At 42.7% G+C, this 19,988-nt stretch overlaps 1 protein-coding gene across 1 annotated transcript in view; it reads right to left on the bottom strand.

The window, feature by feature from the left end:
* Positions 1 to 12,630: 12,630 nt before the first annotated feature.
* The window catches only part of GABBR2 (gamma-aminobutyric acid type B receptor subunit 2), a 463,337-nt gene continuing 455,979 nt past the window's right edge, over positions 12,631 to 19,988 (bottom strand). Inside the window, exon 19 of the mRNA XM_015282399.4 lies at positions 12,631 to 15,069. Within this exon, the coding sequence (XP_015137885.1) occupies positions 14,904 to 15,069 (166 nt within the window). The 3' untranslated portion in view covers positions 12,631 to 14,903. The remainder of the gene's footprint in view (positions 15,070 to 19,988) is intronic.

Raw genomic sequence — 19,988 nt, 5'->3', positions numbered from 1 at the left:
ATTCTCTGCAAAGACATCACCTGAGCACCTCCTGCTATTCAACACTTCTTGATTTAAAGGTGATTTAGGCTGGGGAGAAATGTTCTGAAAAACAAAGTGTATGAGGCACTAATTGCCCTTTAAGTCCCTCTCCATTTGGTGTTTCTTTTTCATTAGTTTCACTGGCTGTTCCTCACCATCCCTAATGAACTAGCTGGAATCAGTGTGCTATTCACCAGATGTTGAAGGAATTAGATGTATATTCTGTTATATACATTATGGTACAACTTCTTTAAAATACAGTAGAAGAAAACATCTGGGCTTACATACCCCAGTAAATGGGAATGGATGTTTTAAGGAAAATCCGCTTCGGTAATTCATTCAGCTTCCTCTGTGCAGTCAGCCTATTTGGTGGGGTCTGCCACCATGCAGAGATCTCCCATCAGCTCATCCTGTGGTGCAGACTTATACTCTGCTCTCTGGATTTGGCTGCTTTTAGTATCTGTAGTGACAGAACCTAAAACTGGTATTTTCATGTAATTTAGAAGTCTTCCAGCTGTCTGACAGACTGTTAGGGAGGTGAGGATATGTTATAGACCTATAAATACTCTTGTAAGAACAACAGAAAACCAATGTCAATTTTCTTCTCCCATTTGGCAATACTCCAAGCATCTGCTGTCTAAGAATATCAACTTTTTGCAGCAAATTGGTGCACTGCAACAGGCTAGGTCAATTTTTCTCATTCCCTCAATGACTGGAAAAGAAAAAACAGAAAGGCTGCTACCAGACTACGGAAGATAAGGAGAACTATGAGATGAGATTAATGTTTCTTATAACATGCCTTGGGCAATAATAAAGACAACACATTAGATTTTAATAAAACATCAGCAACAAAAAATATCTGCTTCATTTTCCCTTAATGTAAGAGAAAATTGAGACAGGCAAGGAACAAACCATCATTCTGACATGGTGAGACCAGTTACCTTGCTGGTTCATCCATGCTTAACAGAGAAACGTGTATTTGGCAGGTTTGGGAACTGGAAAGGTCTTCAGTTTGAAGGACAGACAGATTTAAAGTTTTTTTGGCAAATTTAGCTATCAACACCATATAATCACCTGGCCTTTTGTCTTGAGGTTACCTCTGCTTATTGCTGTCTCCCCAGAATTTTACTGATGCTGGGAACAAGGAGGGAGTCAGTTCTTCATTGCTGAGCTGAGGAGGTCTGCTCCCCAGATATCAGCATGACAAACAGGGAAGAGATAAAAGAGAAGAAGAATATAAATTAAGCAAATACTCCATGCAGTAGAAGCTGAAGTTGTTAAGGACCAAGAGTACTGAACCATGGCTGACTTCTTAAGTGGTACCTTTTGAGGACAGCAGCTGAGACCAATGACCTAGATGAAACCCAGGCTTCAAAGAGCAGAGATTAACCAACATAAGCCTTACTGTTTCTAACTGGGCATGCAAGTAACAGAACAACCTGCCTGCTGGACTAGCAGTTGGTCTCTTATGGGATTATGACCTCGCAGTAGCAGCAAAATGCCCTGTTAATCCCTCCTTCAGGAAATGTTTCCCTGTTCTGTATAAGGATGCAAGCGCATTAGTGGAAAATACACATACGTACACAATATGGATCCCTCCAGGAACTGGCTGTAGGCATGTAGCCTGTCCAGCAGCCATCCCTGATCATCCAGAGCTCCCTAGCTGCTAACCTGCAGCATAAGAGCTCCTGAGGCCCACAGGCCTACACCAGTTGCTGGTGCTCAGACATGCACATGTACGCTGTGGGCTCTCCAGCTACGGGCCTTGGACCCCCTCCCTGCCCAGCAGCTGGCCTGGGACCCTCTAGTCTCTAGGTGCCTTGTCTGCTTATGTCAAGGTGTGCCTCAGCTGACCTCCAGGCCCCACAGTCCCTTCCTGGTTTTGGCTTCCTGATCCCTCCAGCAGCCGGCCCTCACCCAGGGCTCTCTGCCATCCAGCTGAGACTTCTAGCTGCTGCAGTACCTCTCACCAGTGAGTCCAGCCTGGTGTTCCCTGATGGTCACACAGAAATCAGTTGCAGTGACTCCCTCCTGTAAGTTGATCCAGAGAACCTTTCCAGCTGAACCTCATTCTGAAACTGTAGGCTGAGCATCCCTCAGTGAGGCCTGGAAGAAGCCAGATCAGGGTGCTCCTCTCTGATTAAGTTCCTGGAGTTCAGCTGCCAGCCAGCTTTGTATTGCTGAAGATGGATCCTCACAAGTTAATGGTTTTCCTACAATGCCCAGGCAGTGGTGATGTCAGGGTGCTCTGTTTCTCTCACTGGGTTATTGGGGTTTCCCTGCCAGTCATCATGGAGATGATTCTTTGGTTGCATAATTTAAAAGACATCACACAGAAATTTGGTGGGTCAGTTGAACAGCTGAGTCTTGGTAGCAAAATTAATTAATTAAATAGATAAATCTAAATAAAATGACTTGCAGAACTCTGCTTTTATAGGAAAGCTGAACATCCCCAGCTGTCCTTGCAGTTAAGGGGAGGTGAAGCTAATTAAAATTGCTCAGGGTTATTGCCAGCAAAATGGCACGGAAGTACAGCATTCATTATTTAGTAAGTTTTGTGCTCTGCACTCCACCACATAACCTCACTGTTATAAATCGTAGTACGCTCGAAGAACAGCTAAAAGGGCTTGGTTTTTCTGCCATATGCTCATTTCTCATTTGTTTAATTCTTTCCTCGTGAAGCTATTTTTGTCTCACACTCTTAAATTAAAAACAAATTGGCCCAAGGATGCCAATTTGAATTTAATGATTAAAAGAAAAAAAACCCAACAAAACACAGAATAAGAGAAATGTATAAGAGAAGAGCAATGAAGTTAGCTATAAATCTAAATTGTAAATACTGGTATTATTCACCCCACATTTCTCCTCTATGAGAATAGCAACAATTTATTAAAGGAAAATGTATGAGCCTAGATTATCCTGTCAAAAATTCCTTGATAAATGATAAATCAACATAGTATTTATGTAATATTTCTCATCTGCTTGTGAATGTACCCTGAGCATAGGACTCTGATGTTCCAAATTTGGCAGCAGGGAGGTTTAATTCTACAGTATAAAATCGATGTTCTTAAACCTATGCAACTTGTCGATACAGCTGGGCAACAGTTTCTGATGTAAAGCTTTGGCTGGAAAAAAAGCGGGATCTTATGCTATGCTTCTTAATCATTTTTTTCTGGAAGACTAACTGCTTTTCTAAAACTGCTGTTAATATATACAGCCATACATACGTTTTCTCCCTTCTCCAGACTGTTTTGTTTTACAATATGCCCTTACGCTGCTTTATGGTTTCCCATCTGGTATTGTGGAGCCCAACACTTGGCGCCACATGGGACCACCCAAAACCCTATGTCAGGGATCAGTGTCCAGATGCTCCTTGAACTCTGGCCCTTGGGGCCGTGCCCACAGCCCTGGGCTGCCCGTTCCATGCCCACCGCCCTCTGGTGCAGCCCCTGTCCCTGACCCCCAGCTGCCCCTCCCCTGACACAGCTCCATGCCGTTCCCTCGGGCCCTGTCGCTGTCACACAGAGCAGAGCTCAGCGCTGCCCCTCCGCTCCCTGTGAGGAGCTGCAGCCGCCATCAGGCCTCCCCTCATCTCCTCTTCTGTCAGATGAACAAGTAGTGGAGGAAATACAAGGAATAATGGTGGCTGCTGAGGCAGAAACGAGAAAGTACTTTTCACTATTGTCAGCATTTTTAATGGAGATTTCAGGGAGCTCTGAATCACTCAGTTTATGAAACAGAAGATACAGGCTAGTTTACAAAGAATATCTCACACACCCTACGAACTGGCCGACTGTGCTCTGTTGCTTTCTGGTGCTGATGCTGGAGGACGGAGAAGAGCAGCAGACTTGCGCTTTTCAGATTTAGGATGAAAAAACCATTGCTGTTTCTTTGTTGTGTTACATCCCATGCAATTTCTGTGGGCTTAGAGAACACTTTTTAAGCAAGAATTTATCATCAGTGCAATTAGTTTCTTAGTCTAATCACAGTATAAGAAAGGCATATGATTAATGCAGTTAAAATGACACAAACACATATAGTCCAAATTACCTAATTATTGTTGATTCCTACACAGTTACATCTACCATGCACAGATTTTCTACATAGTTTTCTCTGAAAATAATGCCTCCTATTTATTTCCATGGAAACTACAACAGATACAAAGAACAGAATAACACTGTTTGATAGAGAACATTCTCACCCCAAAACCACTGTTTTTCAACACAGTCACCACCATTAGCTATGCATTTTCACCAGTAATGAACAAGAGCCTGCAGGCTGCCCCTGTAAAACTCTGCACCAGTGGAGGTGACCCTCTGTTGCTGTTGCCCCTGCTGAAACACACCATCCTCTGACTCACCGTGATCATATCCACTGTTTGGTCTCCATAAACATTCAGCAAGCTTCGATGAATGTCAGTGGGTTCCAGTTCACCTGTATGGAGGAATTCAATTGCACACTTTTGCTTCATCGGCACTTCCATGTCAGACGCCATTGTGTCAGATTGTCCCTCCACTGCCGTCTGTCACACAACAACAAAATATAAAGGAATATTGGTAGGAAAGCTCAACCTCTTCTGCCATACCACCAACATCAGCTTTGATGTTGTGGGCCAACACCATAAAATATAAGGCATTGCTTTTGAAGCATCCCTCATTGTTTTTGCCTCTTTTTGTGGTGCTATGTTTACGTGAGCCATCAGGGCACTAAGGTCAGCAGCAAGTTTAGAAAAAAGGATTTGCAGTGACCCAAATTCTTCACCAGGAAGACTTCTGTGCTGGGAACAGACACCCTTCCTCCACTCCTGGGTTACCTGAGGGTTATCTTGCTGTGCTCCTGAACAGTCTCACCACTGTCTTGTATTGGTGAGCTAGCAAGTTATACAACCATCCTTTCATTTTTAGACCTTTGCCACATGGAGTTTAAGCTTGCTACTGCAGACCCAGCTTTGAAAGAGCAAGACGAAGCACTTGTTCCCACCTTGTTAGTGACTTCAGTAGTCATAATCAAACTAAGTTCACATCTGCCCAAAACTCAGTCCAGTAAGTTCCAAGATCAGTCATCATGCAGTTAATGCACATAATGTAGACCACATCTAGCAATAGCAACACTACATCTCCTGGTTTATATCTTCAACAGATTTTGTTCTTGGGGATTCATGCCATTTCACCTGGCAAGAAAGTACTCAGGCATCTATCTGACAAACCATGAGGTGGACAGATGTGTTTGGTGTTTGTGAGGAACATTTCTGGCCACTAGAGAAACAAAAAGTGCTGAATAGTCAAGAGAGATGCAGAGGAGAATTCTTAGGGCTTGAAGCCAGAAACTCTCAGAAGCAGGACTGAACTGAAAAACAGGAGGAAACTAGGTAGGACAAGAAAGAATATTGTAATTTATGGGTAGCCAAATAACTGCCTGACAGGTACAAAAGCAAGTTAGCAGAGTGTGGGATGTTTTTATGCAGAAAGGTTTGTCGCTGATGAAGAGCAGTTCTGCACACAGTGACTGAGCCTGGAGCCATGCCAAAATGAAGGCATCTGAGATGCAGAACTGTCTTCAGCAAGGAGGGATCCACGGCACACTGAGCCAGTGATCTGTGTGTTAAATATAAAGCAAACTATGATGCACAGAGCAGTGTGTTGCATGATGTACCGCAGACATCAAAATACATCTTTGCCAAATGCGTAAACACATCCCTGACAGGCATGCGATAGGTCACCCTCCTCGTCTCATGGAATTATGAGACCTTTCAGTGACGTACAGACAGACAATTTCTCTGTCACTGACACAGGACCAAAACACCTGCCTTAGACAACCATTGTTTACACGGTGCAGCTTAAAGCATCACGTATCAGTGAAGAAAATATGCAAGTATATCCCAAAGAATGGGGGAAAGTTCACAACAAATAACGTCCCTCTGGCCAAGAGTGTTCATTCAGCAAGGGGAGTCTGAAAGAAAACATGACTGCAGCATCTCACCATGGCAGCTATGCCAAGAAAGAAGAGAGCAAGCTCATCTAGTGTAGCAGAGTCAAGTGAGATGGTAGAGTAAGAGGAAAGTACATTCGAAATAATAAACTGGTGACTGGGATTTTAGCAAAGCTAAAAGATGGCCCCAAGCTTTGGGATGAGGATCACTGATGATGATTATGATGATGTGACGAACTTCCCAGCCCAGAGAGAAGGTGCTGCTTTCCAAAGGGCCAGATCAAGGCTGGGATGGACTTTTGGATGAACCCGTGGTCTTCATAAATCATTCCTTTGTGAACTTCCACTTATAAACATTATGTTTGTCCTGTAAAATAAAAATGCACAAAAACCCCAACTCCTTTCCTTAGTTTTAATGCGTATAACTGCAAAACAGTATGCTGTAAACACCGTTTCCCTATAGGAATAGAAAAGGGCTAGAATAAGATGAAAAGTCATTATTTTCTTCACCAGCATAGTGCTAGTAATGTGATGTTGATATAATGAAGTTAATACAATTTCTATATAGAATAGATGAAATGAACGGAATATCAGTGAAAGGAAAGCCTTATTCCGAAAGAGAAAGAAATTGATGAGAAGCATCTTTTCATCATTTTGAATAAACCCTACTGAATTAATTTGAGCAAGGTTGTCTAAATTCTGATATATTCACAAATGTTTTTATACATGCCAAGCTGAAGTAGGTCCTGATAAAAGAAGTGGCTTCCTGGTCTCTTCCTATATATGCAGCAGAATGATCATCAAAGCCATTGGCAAAGTGCATAACCAGAGATTTAATTCTCAGAATTGCATTTGGTTACAAAACTTTGAGAGCCATGTGGCAAGGGCTTTCTTTATGTAGAGGATCCTACTGCAGCATCAAAATACGATGAACCAAATTAATACAAGGAATTCATTATTACTTGAAGTTTGCCTATGACAAGGTCTGAGACTGAGTTTTCTTTTTAGAATGTGGATTTTAATCTATGTTAATGTTCCCATCAGCAGGGTAAGTTAATGAGGCCCAAGCTCATTTTATTATCTTTTATCTGTCTGCAGCTCTGAGCTCCTACCCGCAAGGCCTGGGATACGCACTTTGCATGTTGGATGAGGAAAGGCAGTTTGTATTCTAGCATTTGCACAGCACAGACGTGAGTGCTCTGTGGTTGGTGTTCTCCATATGGGAAAGTTCATTTTGTTTCTGTCTTGCTTGAAAACAAACAAACAATATATCAGCAACAAGACCATAAAAAATAGCAGCAAATAAGGGATATGAAAAACCGATGCAAGCATGCCTGCTAGGTCTGCGACAGAGCTGGGTGTGCATTTTTTCTTTTTAGAAGACAATGAGCAGTTACCGACTGCTGACGTAGGCTGGGAAAAAAATAGAAAGCTTATTTAAGGGAGGTTGTATTAAAATAGGCACTTTTCAATGCTTGAAGCTATTTTGGTCACATTTGGGTCTCTGGAGGAGAGTGCTCCTTCTGACTTCCCAACTAAGGTCTGACAGCTTTTTCAGGATTTGAGCGTATCAGATATTCAAACATTGGTAAAATCTACCCAAAGAACAATGGAAGTGGGACATGGAGTTGAGCTGGTAAAATAGCTGAAAGACATGGGGGAAAATACAGGACAATTCATTCAAGCCTAGAAGTAGAGAGGAGGCAGCGAGGCCATCCAGGGGAGTCATGGACTCACTATCCCAGGGGGTTTTCAGGAAAAGGGTAGATGTGGCACTCAGCGACATGGTTGAGAGTGGTCACAGGAATGGGTTGATGACTGGACTAGGTGATCTTGGTGGTCTTTCCAACCTTAATGATTCTATGAGTCTGGCTGCCCTGGGATCACTGCTCCCATCTATTAACCCAAAAAATAAGCCAGCTAAATTACGGTAGATGTCTTCAGATTCATCAGTTTGCCATTCATAATACTGGAATGAGGGCAGCAGCAATGTGCTGTGAGCAAATGGCGGCAGCATAAGGACCAACCTGTGCTGGCCACAGCCTAGGGCATCCTAAACCAACATCTCAAGGTAACCCAGCCCTGGTTTTCCACAGCTGCATAATCAATTAAGCCTGTGATATATCCTTTTATTTTGTTTTATTTTATTTTTAATTATTTTCATTTGTCTAAGTAAAATACCTGCGAAAGTTTGGTAGCAAGTACTACTCTTATTTGTACACATGGATAATGCTGAAACAATTCATGCATTTTTTCCACTTTACTGAGCTTCATTCTCATCATAAATTGCTTATTTAAGTTCAAATGTCAGTTAATTCCTAGGTGTTTTAAACTAAAATAAAGCAGTAAATGCAGAATATTAGCTGGGAAGTAGGGTGAAGTCTTAGAATCATAGAATCATAGAATGGCCTGGGCTGAAAAGGACCTCAAAGACCATCTAGCTTCAACCCCCCTGCAATGGGCAGGGTTGCCAACCACTAGATCAGGCTGCCCAGAGCCACATCCAGCCTGGCCTTGAATGCCTCCAGGGATGGGGCATCCACAACCTCCTTGGGCAACTGAAGTCTGAAAGGTCTTTGGAGAATGGGGACACTTATTACAGAAATATTTGTCAGAGCAATGGCAGGACAGCAGCTTTTTAGCTGAACACTTTCATCTTGAATTTGGAGTGCATATAATCTCAAAATGAAATTCTGTGACAGTCTCTGAAAACAGTAAAATACCTACATATAAGGAGATAATGAAATAGTCCTTCTTCCCACACCCAGGCAGTTCGGTTAAACTGTTAAACAAAACATGTTTCTGTGTGTGTATGTGCAAGAAACTAATTTCTGTCAAATTTTCATAACAATTGGTAATTTGAAAACTTCACACCCCTGCAGCCACCCAGCTAAACTGAAAGCCTGGAAATAGCCCAGGCTATCCAAGCATTGAATTGATTCTCAAACTTTGAGCCTACTAGAAGAAGAGGTCAAAATTTGGAGAGAAGTTGCTCCTATTTCAGTTTCTAGCAACACCAAGGTAGTTAGTGATGGCACCGGCTTCAGTCCTGACAATTTTAACAGCTTCCCTTGTACAGCTAGCTTTGTAGGGTGACAGTGACTGTCTTCTGCTAGTGGTGCCTGTATCTGATGCTGACACTGCTGTTCCTTCCTCAGAAGTGACTGCAGCTATGCCTCTTGTTCATTTGCATCTTTGTAAATGTCATTCAATTTTCTTGTACTTATTTTTTTAATTTCACCCCCTCCTGCTTCTGTTTACCTTTCTTAAGGAGAAGCTGATCTATGGTCAGCAATCGTCTTTTCTACAGCAGGTATTTAAGTGGCACCTTCATCTGCAGGTGCCCCTAAGAGCATGATGGGTCCACAATCCTAGCACTGCAGCCTCACTCTGCTTTACGTCCTGAACTGCCCAAGACTTCATGTTCATCTCTGCCAGTTTGGTTTGCAGTGCAGCAGAGCACTTACTTTATGATTATAAAATGATGTACAGATTTCCTGCCAGCTCTTCTTCACAGACTTTCACTTCTGCTTCATGTTCCTTTTTCCATAGGCCTGGCAATAAATGTGGGGTGTTCAACTGCTCTGGCTCATGTTTTTACATTGTGTGGCAGAGTGGGACAGGGTCAAGGTCTGTTACTAAACAGGGGATACTTTACATGTATGTGTTCTTAGGATGAGTTTTGCGTTTAGGCTCTTGACAAAACCCCCAGGCAAAAATTATCATGGATATATCATTTAGAGTCCCTACATTGGCCCTTGCGGTGTTTTCCATGCCATTAGTACTGGGCCACTTGCACTTGCTGCATGTCCCACCAGCACTCTGCTGCAACATACATGCTATTTTCCAGTCAAACTGACTTGCCAGAATGGGCAACTTCAAATCCGTGGGTGTGGATTGCTAATAGTGGCAGTTCTCCTGTCCAAGCAGCCCTCCCATATTGCTGACTGCAGCACTGGGTTTGTGGGTGATGTGGTCACTGAAGTGGTTGCAGCTGTAAGTTGTAAATATTGATCCTTTTCTTGGCTTAAACTGCACCTGCTGCAAGAGGGTACAGGGCTGCTGCTGCATAAAAAAGCAAGTGAAAGCCAATTAGGCTCTGAAATCCAGTATTTTGTTTAAATGCATGTGATATGCTTGGCCCTGATGAAGTCAACGTTGGCCATCTTCTTGGGAGTGGTGAAGGACATGCTTAGAGAGGTCCCTTTCTCCTTTCACCTCTTTCCTATCCATTGCTCTTTCCCTTCAGTCAGCCCATTTCACCACCTCATTACCAGGGGATAGAGTAAACTAGTTGCAGTTAGCAAAGCTCGTGGGTCAAAACATCTGCTGCAGTTAAGAGAGGTTACTGATGTAGTGTATTGGCAACCTGGGTGCCAGTGCCAGCAACCAAGCAAAAGGCTCCAGCAGTCTTCTCCCCATCTCTTCAATTGCAGTTCTAGTCCAGCAATGTCCTTTAGTAAGCACATAGCAGAGATAAGTGTAGCCAAGCACCAGCGGGATCCCAATCGGTTCAAGAGGCAGAGTGCTCTTGGAATTGCATTTGTGAGTAGTATTAGTGTATATTAAAGTAATGGATATAAGTGCCATTCACCATCTCAACTGATGGAAGAGGCAGTCAGTAAATATGAGAAATGAACTCAGATAAAAATCACTATATTTAAAACACTGTAATAAACCTGTCAGTCTTCTCAGAAAGCAAGAAGCAAATCTCAATTAAATAAGACAGTGGCAGTGAGAGTGAACCCACCAAGAGGCAGGCTTGGCCCATCCTTTGGGCTGATAGCAGCAGGGTGCTGTGGAAGGGAGGGAACAGGTCCTCCAGCACCTAGGCAAGCCTGAGCAGAAAGGACCAGGAACACTAATCCAATCCTGGGGAGAATGATATGCTGTATCAGCATTTGTGATAAACAAGCATGTTCTGAAAAGAGATTTGATCATAAAATCTTCAAGAAAAGATGTTATGTGTTTTGAAAGAAAAACAGAAGAGTCTTTCTTGCTCTTCCCTCCTCATCCTCAGTGCCATCAATTAGTTTTGACAGTAGTTCTGCAAAATTGCTAATTTTTCATGAATTCAATGGCACTGTTATGATTTTATGGAAAGTGTAGTTGCTGTGGAAACTCAATGGTTTGAGTAAACTTAATCCTTTGACATCTTCCTCCCATTTTCTTGACCTGTCAGAGCAACGATTTATTTTGTTCTTATTTCCTATTATTCCTGAGCCACTGTAAGTTGCTCACATCCTCCCACCATTTCTGGATGAATATAGGTTTCACAATAGAGTTGTTCTACTTTTTTTTTTTTTTTTTTTTTTTTGAATGAGCTTTGATGTATCTGTGTGAGTTTCTCCTGCCATCTGGTACTCTGCATTGAGATCCATGATCCATGCTGCTGGTTTCACACTCATATCTTCTCCTTAGCATGTGTTCTGCAGCACTCCTCTGTTGCATCAGAAATCTACAGGAAACACATTTGTCATGGCTCTCAGTTCCCTCATACTTATTGCATATGCAGGTTTGAGAGTTCTCCTGTTGAAAAACAAGCAAGTAAAATAAAATGCTGCTTCCTCTACCTCACTCAATGCACTCACCCTCCTCACGGGCTGCCATGAGAAGAGATGAGTTTAGGACTCAAAATCTGTGCAAAACTGGATGAAGAGGTTTAATGTTTGCTTCATGAAGCACTTGGTGATCATTCACATAGCCTACTCATTCTCTGGAGCAGCGATCTTTGTACAAGGGCTGCTCCAAAAGTAATGCCTTAATTATGTTGGCCCAGGACATCAGAGGCGGATGTTGGTGGTATTGCAGTAGAGGCTGAACATACCTATCAGTATTTCATTACATTTTGCTACTGTGTGACAGACAGCAGCAGAGGGGCAGTCTGACACAATGGCATCTGACATGGAAGCAAAGGTGTGTCACAGATTTCCTCCATGTGGAAAAAATGTCACCCATTGACACTCATCGATGTATGCTGAGTGTTTAAGGAGACCAAACAGTGGATGTGAGCACAGTGAGGCAGTGGGTGCTGCATTTCAGCTGTAGTGGCAGTGACAGTGAGTCATCTCCTCTGGTACAGATGTATATGAATGCAACATATAGGCTGTTAATTGCTGGTGAAAATACATAGCTAACATTGGTGACTGCACTGAAAAACAGTGTTTTGTAGATGAGAATTTACTCTATCAAACAGTGCTGTTGTGCCCTTCGTACCTGTTGTTGTAACAGGCGGCATTATTTTCAGAGCGACCAATGTATATAGCTAGAAGGTTGCCTCAGCTTCAATAACTTACCTAAAAAGTTCAAATTTTCTTCCTTCTCCTGAACTCACACTTTCTGTGGTGCAAGAGAGAATAGTGTACGTATTTAGTTAGGCATGGGAGTAAATATTTGGAATATGTTTAATGTATGCTTATTTTCCCATTTGAAAAAGGGCTTAGACTTCACTCCTGAACAATACCACGATTGCATTTCAGGACAGAAACACATCTATCTGTTTTCTCTAGATGTGAAACCTTCAACTACTTGGATTTGTACTCTGATTTTATTACAGTGGGCTGTTATAATAGGATTTGTCCTTCTCCAGGGAAGGCTTTTAGGTACAGCTATATATACATATATATATGCATACATAGAACAGTTCTGCTGTAGGGTAAGAGGACACTGAGTCCAAAAAGCTAGGTTTTCTATATTTTATTCATAAAAACAGATTTGCAACAATTTATTAAAAATTGATCTCATGCAGTATAAGGTTATACAAGAAATTCTTCATTTACATTTTATTCTGGCAGTTCCAGTCTAGTTTAAAGCATTTGTGCACTAACATCATTGGAAAATGCCATTGGGGCACAGCCTCTTCATAAATTTACAGTACATTTTTGCTGCAGTATAAAAGAACAGAAACATTAAATAGCTATATTCACTTGGTTGGTCTTGTTATCTGCAGTAAAGTAAAAAAAAGGTTATGGGAGAAACTACAGTATCATTGAGACAAAGAATGTACTGCATGGTTTAAACCTAATAAACGTCACACAGTCAGTATTCACGAAGTTACAGACACACACACACACTCACCTCCAATGGTCCGATACTTCTGATTTTTTTTTTCCTGCTAACTTGGAATAATATTTCTACAGAGATCTTTGTGTATACATTATATACAATATTGTATTTTTTTCTCTTTTTAAAAATTAACATTCCTTTTAAAATAAACCAGGCCCTGATGATATTAATAAAGCAAGAGAATACTGTCAACACACATTGAGTGACAACGTCAGTGTTTAGTGCTTAAACAGAGTAATGAGTTCTATTTTATCTGTGTTTATACTTACATGTTTTTGTTCTAAAAGCTACAGATATTTCCATAACCTCTCTTACCGTATGTGCCAAGTGAAACATTTTGTGATGCTCCTGATTGTAAGATTCGAATATATATTCACGTCGGTTTTGGCCACTATGAGGTGTGTTCTATTTTCAATGGAGATTTATGCCAGCTCATCAAAGCTGCATTAAGTCCCTCAGCTAATGGACCTTTTCAGCTGTGCTTTAGCCATGGTTAATTTGTAAACCTTTGTAGAAACGTCATTCCCAAGGTCTGGTCTGAGGTGCACAGGCATTGGTCAAAGAGGACTGAGAGCCCAGTGGGTGCTTTGGGTATTTCCCCCCTGCTCCTAGCAAGCAGCCCTGGCAGGGAGATGCCACATTTCCAGTTCCTTGGAAAAAGAAGCTGCATGTGGATCTCACCTGTGCCTGAAGGCTTGGCTCCAGAGCTGGTCCAGATGGTGCGCCACTATCGTTCCTCCTAATTACTTCGGTTCAGGGGATGGAGCTAAAGTGTAAAAATCACGCTTTTCAGTTGTTTCTGATTTTTATTCTTTTTTTTTTCCCCACAGTCCTTTGAAGATTCAAATAAAATATTCTATTGGTAAATTCGATCTGTCCTCTCTGTCGTCCCCTACGACTGTCACACACGCAGGTACGAAGCAAACATAGCGTATGGCCACATCTACGTTCTCTGCAGGCGTTGCCTGCAGCCGCAAAGTGCTGTGCCCTAACCCCCCACTCCCAGTCTGCTAAATTATTTTTATTGTAATTATGTGTGACATAATTCAAACAAACTATGAGAAACAATCCATCCTGTGACATTAAGACTTTACTACCCAGCTGTCCTCAGCCCGAGGACTTCTCCAGGCAGTTTAGTACATTACGGTTGGTGGTGCTCGCTCTGAAACCTCTCTAAACTGAAGCTGACAATGGCCAGCAGTGGCTGTCACCATCCCTGGAGAAGGGCAAAGTGCTGTGATTCCATCAGCAGCTCTCTCCCGTTGTAACTTCAGCCCCTGCTCAGGCTTCCTGTACCGTTGTTAGTTAGAGGTGACCCTGCAGTCTCAATGGCACCCGAGGAACCATTTCTCACACTCCTTCTTTCCTACAGAACATCATCCCTGAAATGAAAACAAGCAAGACTAACCAGTGCAGAATGTTTCCAGCAATTTAACACAACTCTTGTAAAAATGAGTGTATCTATTTCAATAAATACGTTATAGCTCAATCGCTGTATTTTTCCTTACATGGATACAGTATAGAATTGCATGTTCTCAGCAGCCACGTAAAGCTCAGTGACATTTGAGTGTTTTTCCTAGAGTCTTTTTTGCAAGATTCGTATTTCCCAGCCTCCTTGTTGCTAGTAGAAATTTGGGAAGAAATGTTTTCAGTGACTTCTAAGTGAAGAAATAAAAACTCCATGAATAAGGCTACAGATCAAGCTCCTCGTGTCCTCCTCCTTCGCCTTCCCACATGAGCTACCCTGGCACTCCTGTGGCGGTGGCCTCAGCAGTAGTTTCTCTGTGCTCAGAGCCAATGTCACGTGCTTGTAGCAGAGTTCTATGTCGGATGTTTAGACCAGTCTTTGAGTACTTAAAAGCAGTTCAGGAAGCACTGATCTCCCCTTCCTACAGCCCAGAAACCATCACTCGGAAGGAGGGTGGCACATGCCTGTGCCGAGGGCTGGTGCTGGGGCTTACGCAGGGGCTGGCACAGCTTGCGTCAACTCCTCCTATGGAGGGCAGGTAGGCGTGGTGGAGGATGGGCAGCTGCAAGGACAGCCGACGCTGTATGCTGGGAGAGACAGAGGAAGAGAAGTGTTAGTCAAGGGAAAATCAGAGAATCGCAAGGGTTGGAAAAGACCATTACAGTCATCTAGTCCAACCATCAGCCCATTCTCACCGTGCACACTAACCACGTCCCTCGGTGTTGCATCTACATGTTTCTTGAACACCTCCAGGGAGGTGACTCCACCACCTCCATGGGCAGCCTGTGCCGCTGCCTCACCACTCTTTTGGAGAAGTTTTTCCTAATATCCAATCTGAACCTCCCCTGGTGTAACCGAGGCCATTCCCTCTCATTCTGTCGTTATTACCTGGGACAAAGAGGATGACCCTCACCTCACTACCACCTCCTTTCAGGGAGTTGTAGAGAGTGATAAGGTCTCCCCTGAGCCTCCTCTTCTCCAGAATGCCATTTATTGTGTGCTTGAAATGTTTGCAAGTTGCTGCAAGAGTATTTCCTGCTGCTGGGAGAGAGAGGGTTAACGCCAGGAGCGCCGTGCTCGCTGCTGTTGAGTGATGCCATCACCACATTATTTCCCTTGGGGATCTTTCTGACAGGCTAGACATGACACAAGAATCTAACGGAGCCTTCTCAATGTCCCACATCCTCCTGAAATTCCCAGGCACTTTCAGATTAATTGTTTGACTGCTGATACTGGAAAAATGGAAAGCCTTAAATTGCAAGGAGGGCATATGGCTTAGCAATGCTCCGCTCCTTGCAAAGTGATCTATTGCACGCACAGCGCTGGCTAACTGTATAGACACGCATGAGGTCACAGACGGAACTTTAAGCCATGCATCACTTAGCACAAGGATGTTGGAATTAAAGATGGCATTTTTGCAGCTCCAGCTAAGGCAAATACAGGTGCACAGAGGGAGCAAATTCAGATTGCTGGGTTGTTCCAAGTGGTTTGTCTGTGCAGTTTAGGTCTGTGCTTTAAGGAGCTGACTGCTCTCAAGTTCCCACACAGTGCTGTGGGGCCACAGAGTGAGCGCTGGAAAAGCAGTCTGTTCCACCACCTACAGTGAAATTCAGCACTTAAGAATCCATTTTTCCTAGGAGATTGACGTCATCATAACTGTCAGGGTGCTTTTTTTTTTTAAGGGGGCAGCAAGCCATGACTGCGGCCAGCCCATCCAACCCCTCTCCATGCAGAGGACAGAGCCATGACAAGGCTCTGCTTACCCCATGTTCTGGGTATATCAACACCTCCCACAAAACCAAAACCCAGTTGAGATTTGTCAGTGCAAGAGATGTTCTTATTCACTGAGATGGTATCATACCAGGACTGTTTACGCATTTGGAGGCATTTGCTCTTGAAATTCTGTCTTCTTTAAGAGAAGACAGCTGTCAAAATGACAGCTGACTGAAGGTCAGATTTTTAATTCCAGAAGAAAAATGCCCGTAGAAGGCATGGGAACAGTTCAACAGAGTTTTAAATATACATTTCCCTGTAAGCTTCCATAATTGCTGTATAGGCAGACCCTTATGAGAAGTATATGTTTGGAAGCTTGCCTTTGTACAGCCTGTACGATTCAAACACTTCCTTTCTTTTTGCCTTGCATTAGGAACTGGAGGCAGCTACCGCAGCATCCACTGCACTTCTCAGGGACCAAGCAGTAAAGCTATCCAATTCACAGAGAAAGAGATGTAATGATACTCCTCTTCAGCTTCTTCACTACACTACTAGGGCTCATTATGTACAGAGATGGGGAAGAAGAGGCTGCAGTCTGCCTGGCCAGGAGACTTTTCCTCAGAATCTTTTCCCCTACAAACTCTTTTAAAAAGTTTACAGCAATATTAACCCACGTGATTGTACTGCTGGCCACGTATCCTTGGGATAAACCAAAATCCACTCATTGTTATTTTACTACCGTTCCCGACTCTTTTTGGTGGTATCAATGAACTCAGGCCCGTTCCCAAGGAGTGCACAAGGGGTACAGCTTGCTGCTGCCATGAACTGAATCCTTATTAGCCCACGGCTGCAGATTGTAATTCTGCCTCTCATTGCAGGGTCAAGCACAGAATTGCCCGTGCTTATTTTCCCACCGGTGGAAACACTTACTTTGTTCGACTGCTACAGACTTTTCATTAAAGAGCTTTTTAAAGCTATTCCAAGAGAATCTAGTTGCATAATTATCAAGTGAATGGCTTTCTTCCACCCATTTAAATGTTAGCCATAGCATGGACAAAGCATGTTTATTTGGCTGTGCACACGGTGCCTGCAGTGGGTGGCAAATTTTGCTTTAACTGTACTTAGAGTTTACTTTCACTTGAAAACTTGGTTCCTGGAATTGAGACGGGGGAGGGTAGCCTGGAGACTAGAACACAATTAACAACTTAGGCAAAGCTCTTGGGTAGAGACTCATAATAATAAATACCCAACAATCAAAAGTAACAAACAAACAAACAAACAGAAAGTGCTATTTTCTCCTCAAGTGAAAGTAAATCTTTAACCTTGCCTCATTCTTTATGTTTTCTTTCTTTCCCCCAGTATTGATACTTTCCCTCCTCCTCCACTCTGCCACAGTACTTTCCAAGTGGCATGCACTTTGTTTCAGATTGGCTGCACAACACAGATATGTCAGAGTGTATGGTCAGGTAGATGGGGACAGGAATGGTGAGTACTGGTGCCTTCCTAATATCACTGCAGGAGGCTGGAAGGAAAGGTTCCACACACAGGACAATTACTCATCAGGGTGTTAGAATAGCACACATTCCCAGCTATACACAGAATCGTCATTTATTAAGAATAAATAGGTTCAAGCAAAAGCTTGCCTGCCAGTGCACATAGGAGCACAGTTCAGCACAGATTATTGAATCACAGAATCAGAGAATTGTATGAGTTGGAAGGGACCCCCAAAGGTCATCTAGCCCAACTCCCCTGCAATGAACAGGAACACCTACAGCTACATCAGGTTGCTCAGAGCCCCATCCAGCCTGCTCGTGTGTCTCCAGGGATGGGGCATCCAGCACCTCTCTGGGCAATCAGATGGGAATGCTGTGCATGATGCTGCAAAGGCAGCAGTGGCATATGAAAAATATTTTGGTTCTGCTATACAAAACCACTGATAGGATCTATTTGGTAAGAGAGGAGAGTGAAACAACTGCAGCCGCAGTCAAACCTCTTAAGATCTGCGGGAGCGTGTAAACTGTCTAAGTGTTCACAGATAATTTCAATTGATTCTCCAGCCCATTAATGCTGATTTCTTTGCAGCTGCTGGGAAGCTGGAAAAGTTCTAAAGCTCTACAGTAAAGCAAGATACTGTATTAGCAAGTAAACTAACCAGTCTCTAACCACTGCATTTTTACAATGGATTTGAGTAGGGTAGGATCATATGAAGCACCATCAACAGAGAAACTTCACAAAGGAGACACTTTCATTCCAAGGCATATGGCTGTAATGCAATTATCCAGTCACAATCAACAATTTTAATAAGAATTTTTGGTTACTAACATTGACATAACTGGCCACAACAAGGATATCTGTCTTTTAAATGCTGGTAAAAGCAAAATTTTAGCTCAAAAAATATCAAGGTATACCAAGAGAGGTACTCTCCTATAAAGGCAGGCTGAGGGAACTGTGCTTGGAAATGAGAAGGCTCTGGAGAGACCTTCCAGTACTTCACAGGAGCTTATAAACAGGAGGGAAATCAACTTTTTACATAGGTAGACAGTGACAATACAAGGGGGAATGATTTTAAACTAAAAGAGGGGAGATTCAGATTAGATGCCAGGGGAAATTTTTCACAGAAGGAGTGGTGGAGTGCTGGAAGATGTTGCCCAGAGAAGCTGTGGATGGATGCTCCATTCTTGAAAGTGTTCAAGATCAAGTTAGATGGGGTCCTGGGCAGTCTGATCTGGCACCTGATTTAGTGGGTGGCAACCCTGCCTATGGCAGGGGGGTTGGAATAGGATGGTCTTTGAGATCCCTTCCAACCTAAGCCATTTTCTGACTCTATTATATGGGTTACACAGTAACTAGCTGCTTCAGAGGTTACAAAAATGAGCACATATAGGAAACAGTCTACCAAATTGGCAGGTTTTAGTGGGGTAGAAATCTCTTATTTTTACTCTGTGCCAAAAATTAATTCACATAATTTACGACTGAGACTGATGTGATGGGACAACATGCAGGAATGAGGGTGCACAGAAAAATACTCTTATAGGTTACAGAAGATTTCCCATTCAATGTATGGCCACAGTACAGATTAGCTGCCTGATGTGCCCTTTAGATAATAAAGCACTATCAAGCTGGAATACAAATAATATACCTTATAGCACGCTGTAGTGATAACACAGGTACCAAGGTGCCGCATGCACTTAAGATGCACCTATATTTCTGAGCAGATCACACACACAGAAAAAATAAAAGAATGGAAGAAACAGCAAATTTTACATGGCACTGTGAATAACCAACCAGCAGGAGAGGGAGTGAGAGGTAAAGGGAATTGTTAAGCACCTACATAAGGCTTCACTCTAATTATACAGGTGCATGGATCTAAATGGATCTTAGCCACATGCAAACCCAATGTTTTTCGTGATACGATTGATAGAATACAAACAATATCCTGTAGACAAATGTGCACTGCATATCCTTGTACTACTGAGCCTGAAAAATTTGCCCTTGGATGTGTCTTTACATTAGACACAGTTGTGAAGTAAGGGATCATACTCAAATGAAGCACTGGTGGTAAAAAGACCAAAAAATCCCAAATCAAACTCTTCTCTCTACTCTAGAAGAAAGTTCATAGTGAAAGATACCAGATCTCCAGAGTGTTGTCAACAAGACAAAGTTAGGGTGTTGGGGGAAGGGGTATGAAGAATTCACACTTCTATGGGTAAATTATACTGCTAACGTCTTCCTTTTTTCAGTTTGTGGCAAAAATGAAATAATTTACTCAGTCATAACCTCCAACTCTATTTTT

This window comes from Gallus gallus, chromosome 2, assembly GCF_016699485.2.
Source record: "Gallus gallus isolate bGalGal1 chromosome 2, bGalGal1.mat.broiler.GRCg7b, whole genome shotgun sequence".
Taxonomy (NCBI): domain Eukaryota; kingdom Metazoa; phylum Chordata; class Aves; order Galliformes; family Phasianidae; genus Gallus; species Gallus gallus.
The sequence above is the reverse complement of the archived record's forward strand: the minus strand, read 5'-3'. Positions and strand labels throughout refer to the sequence as shown.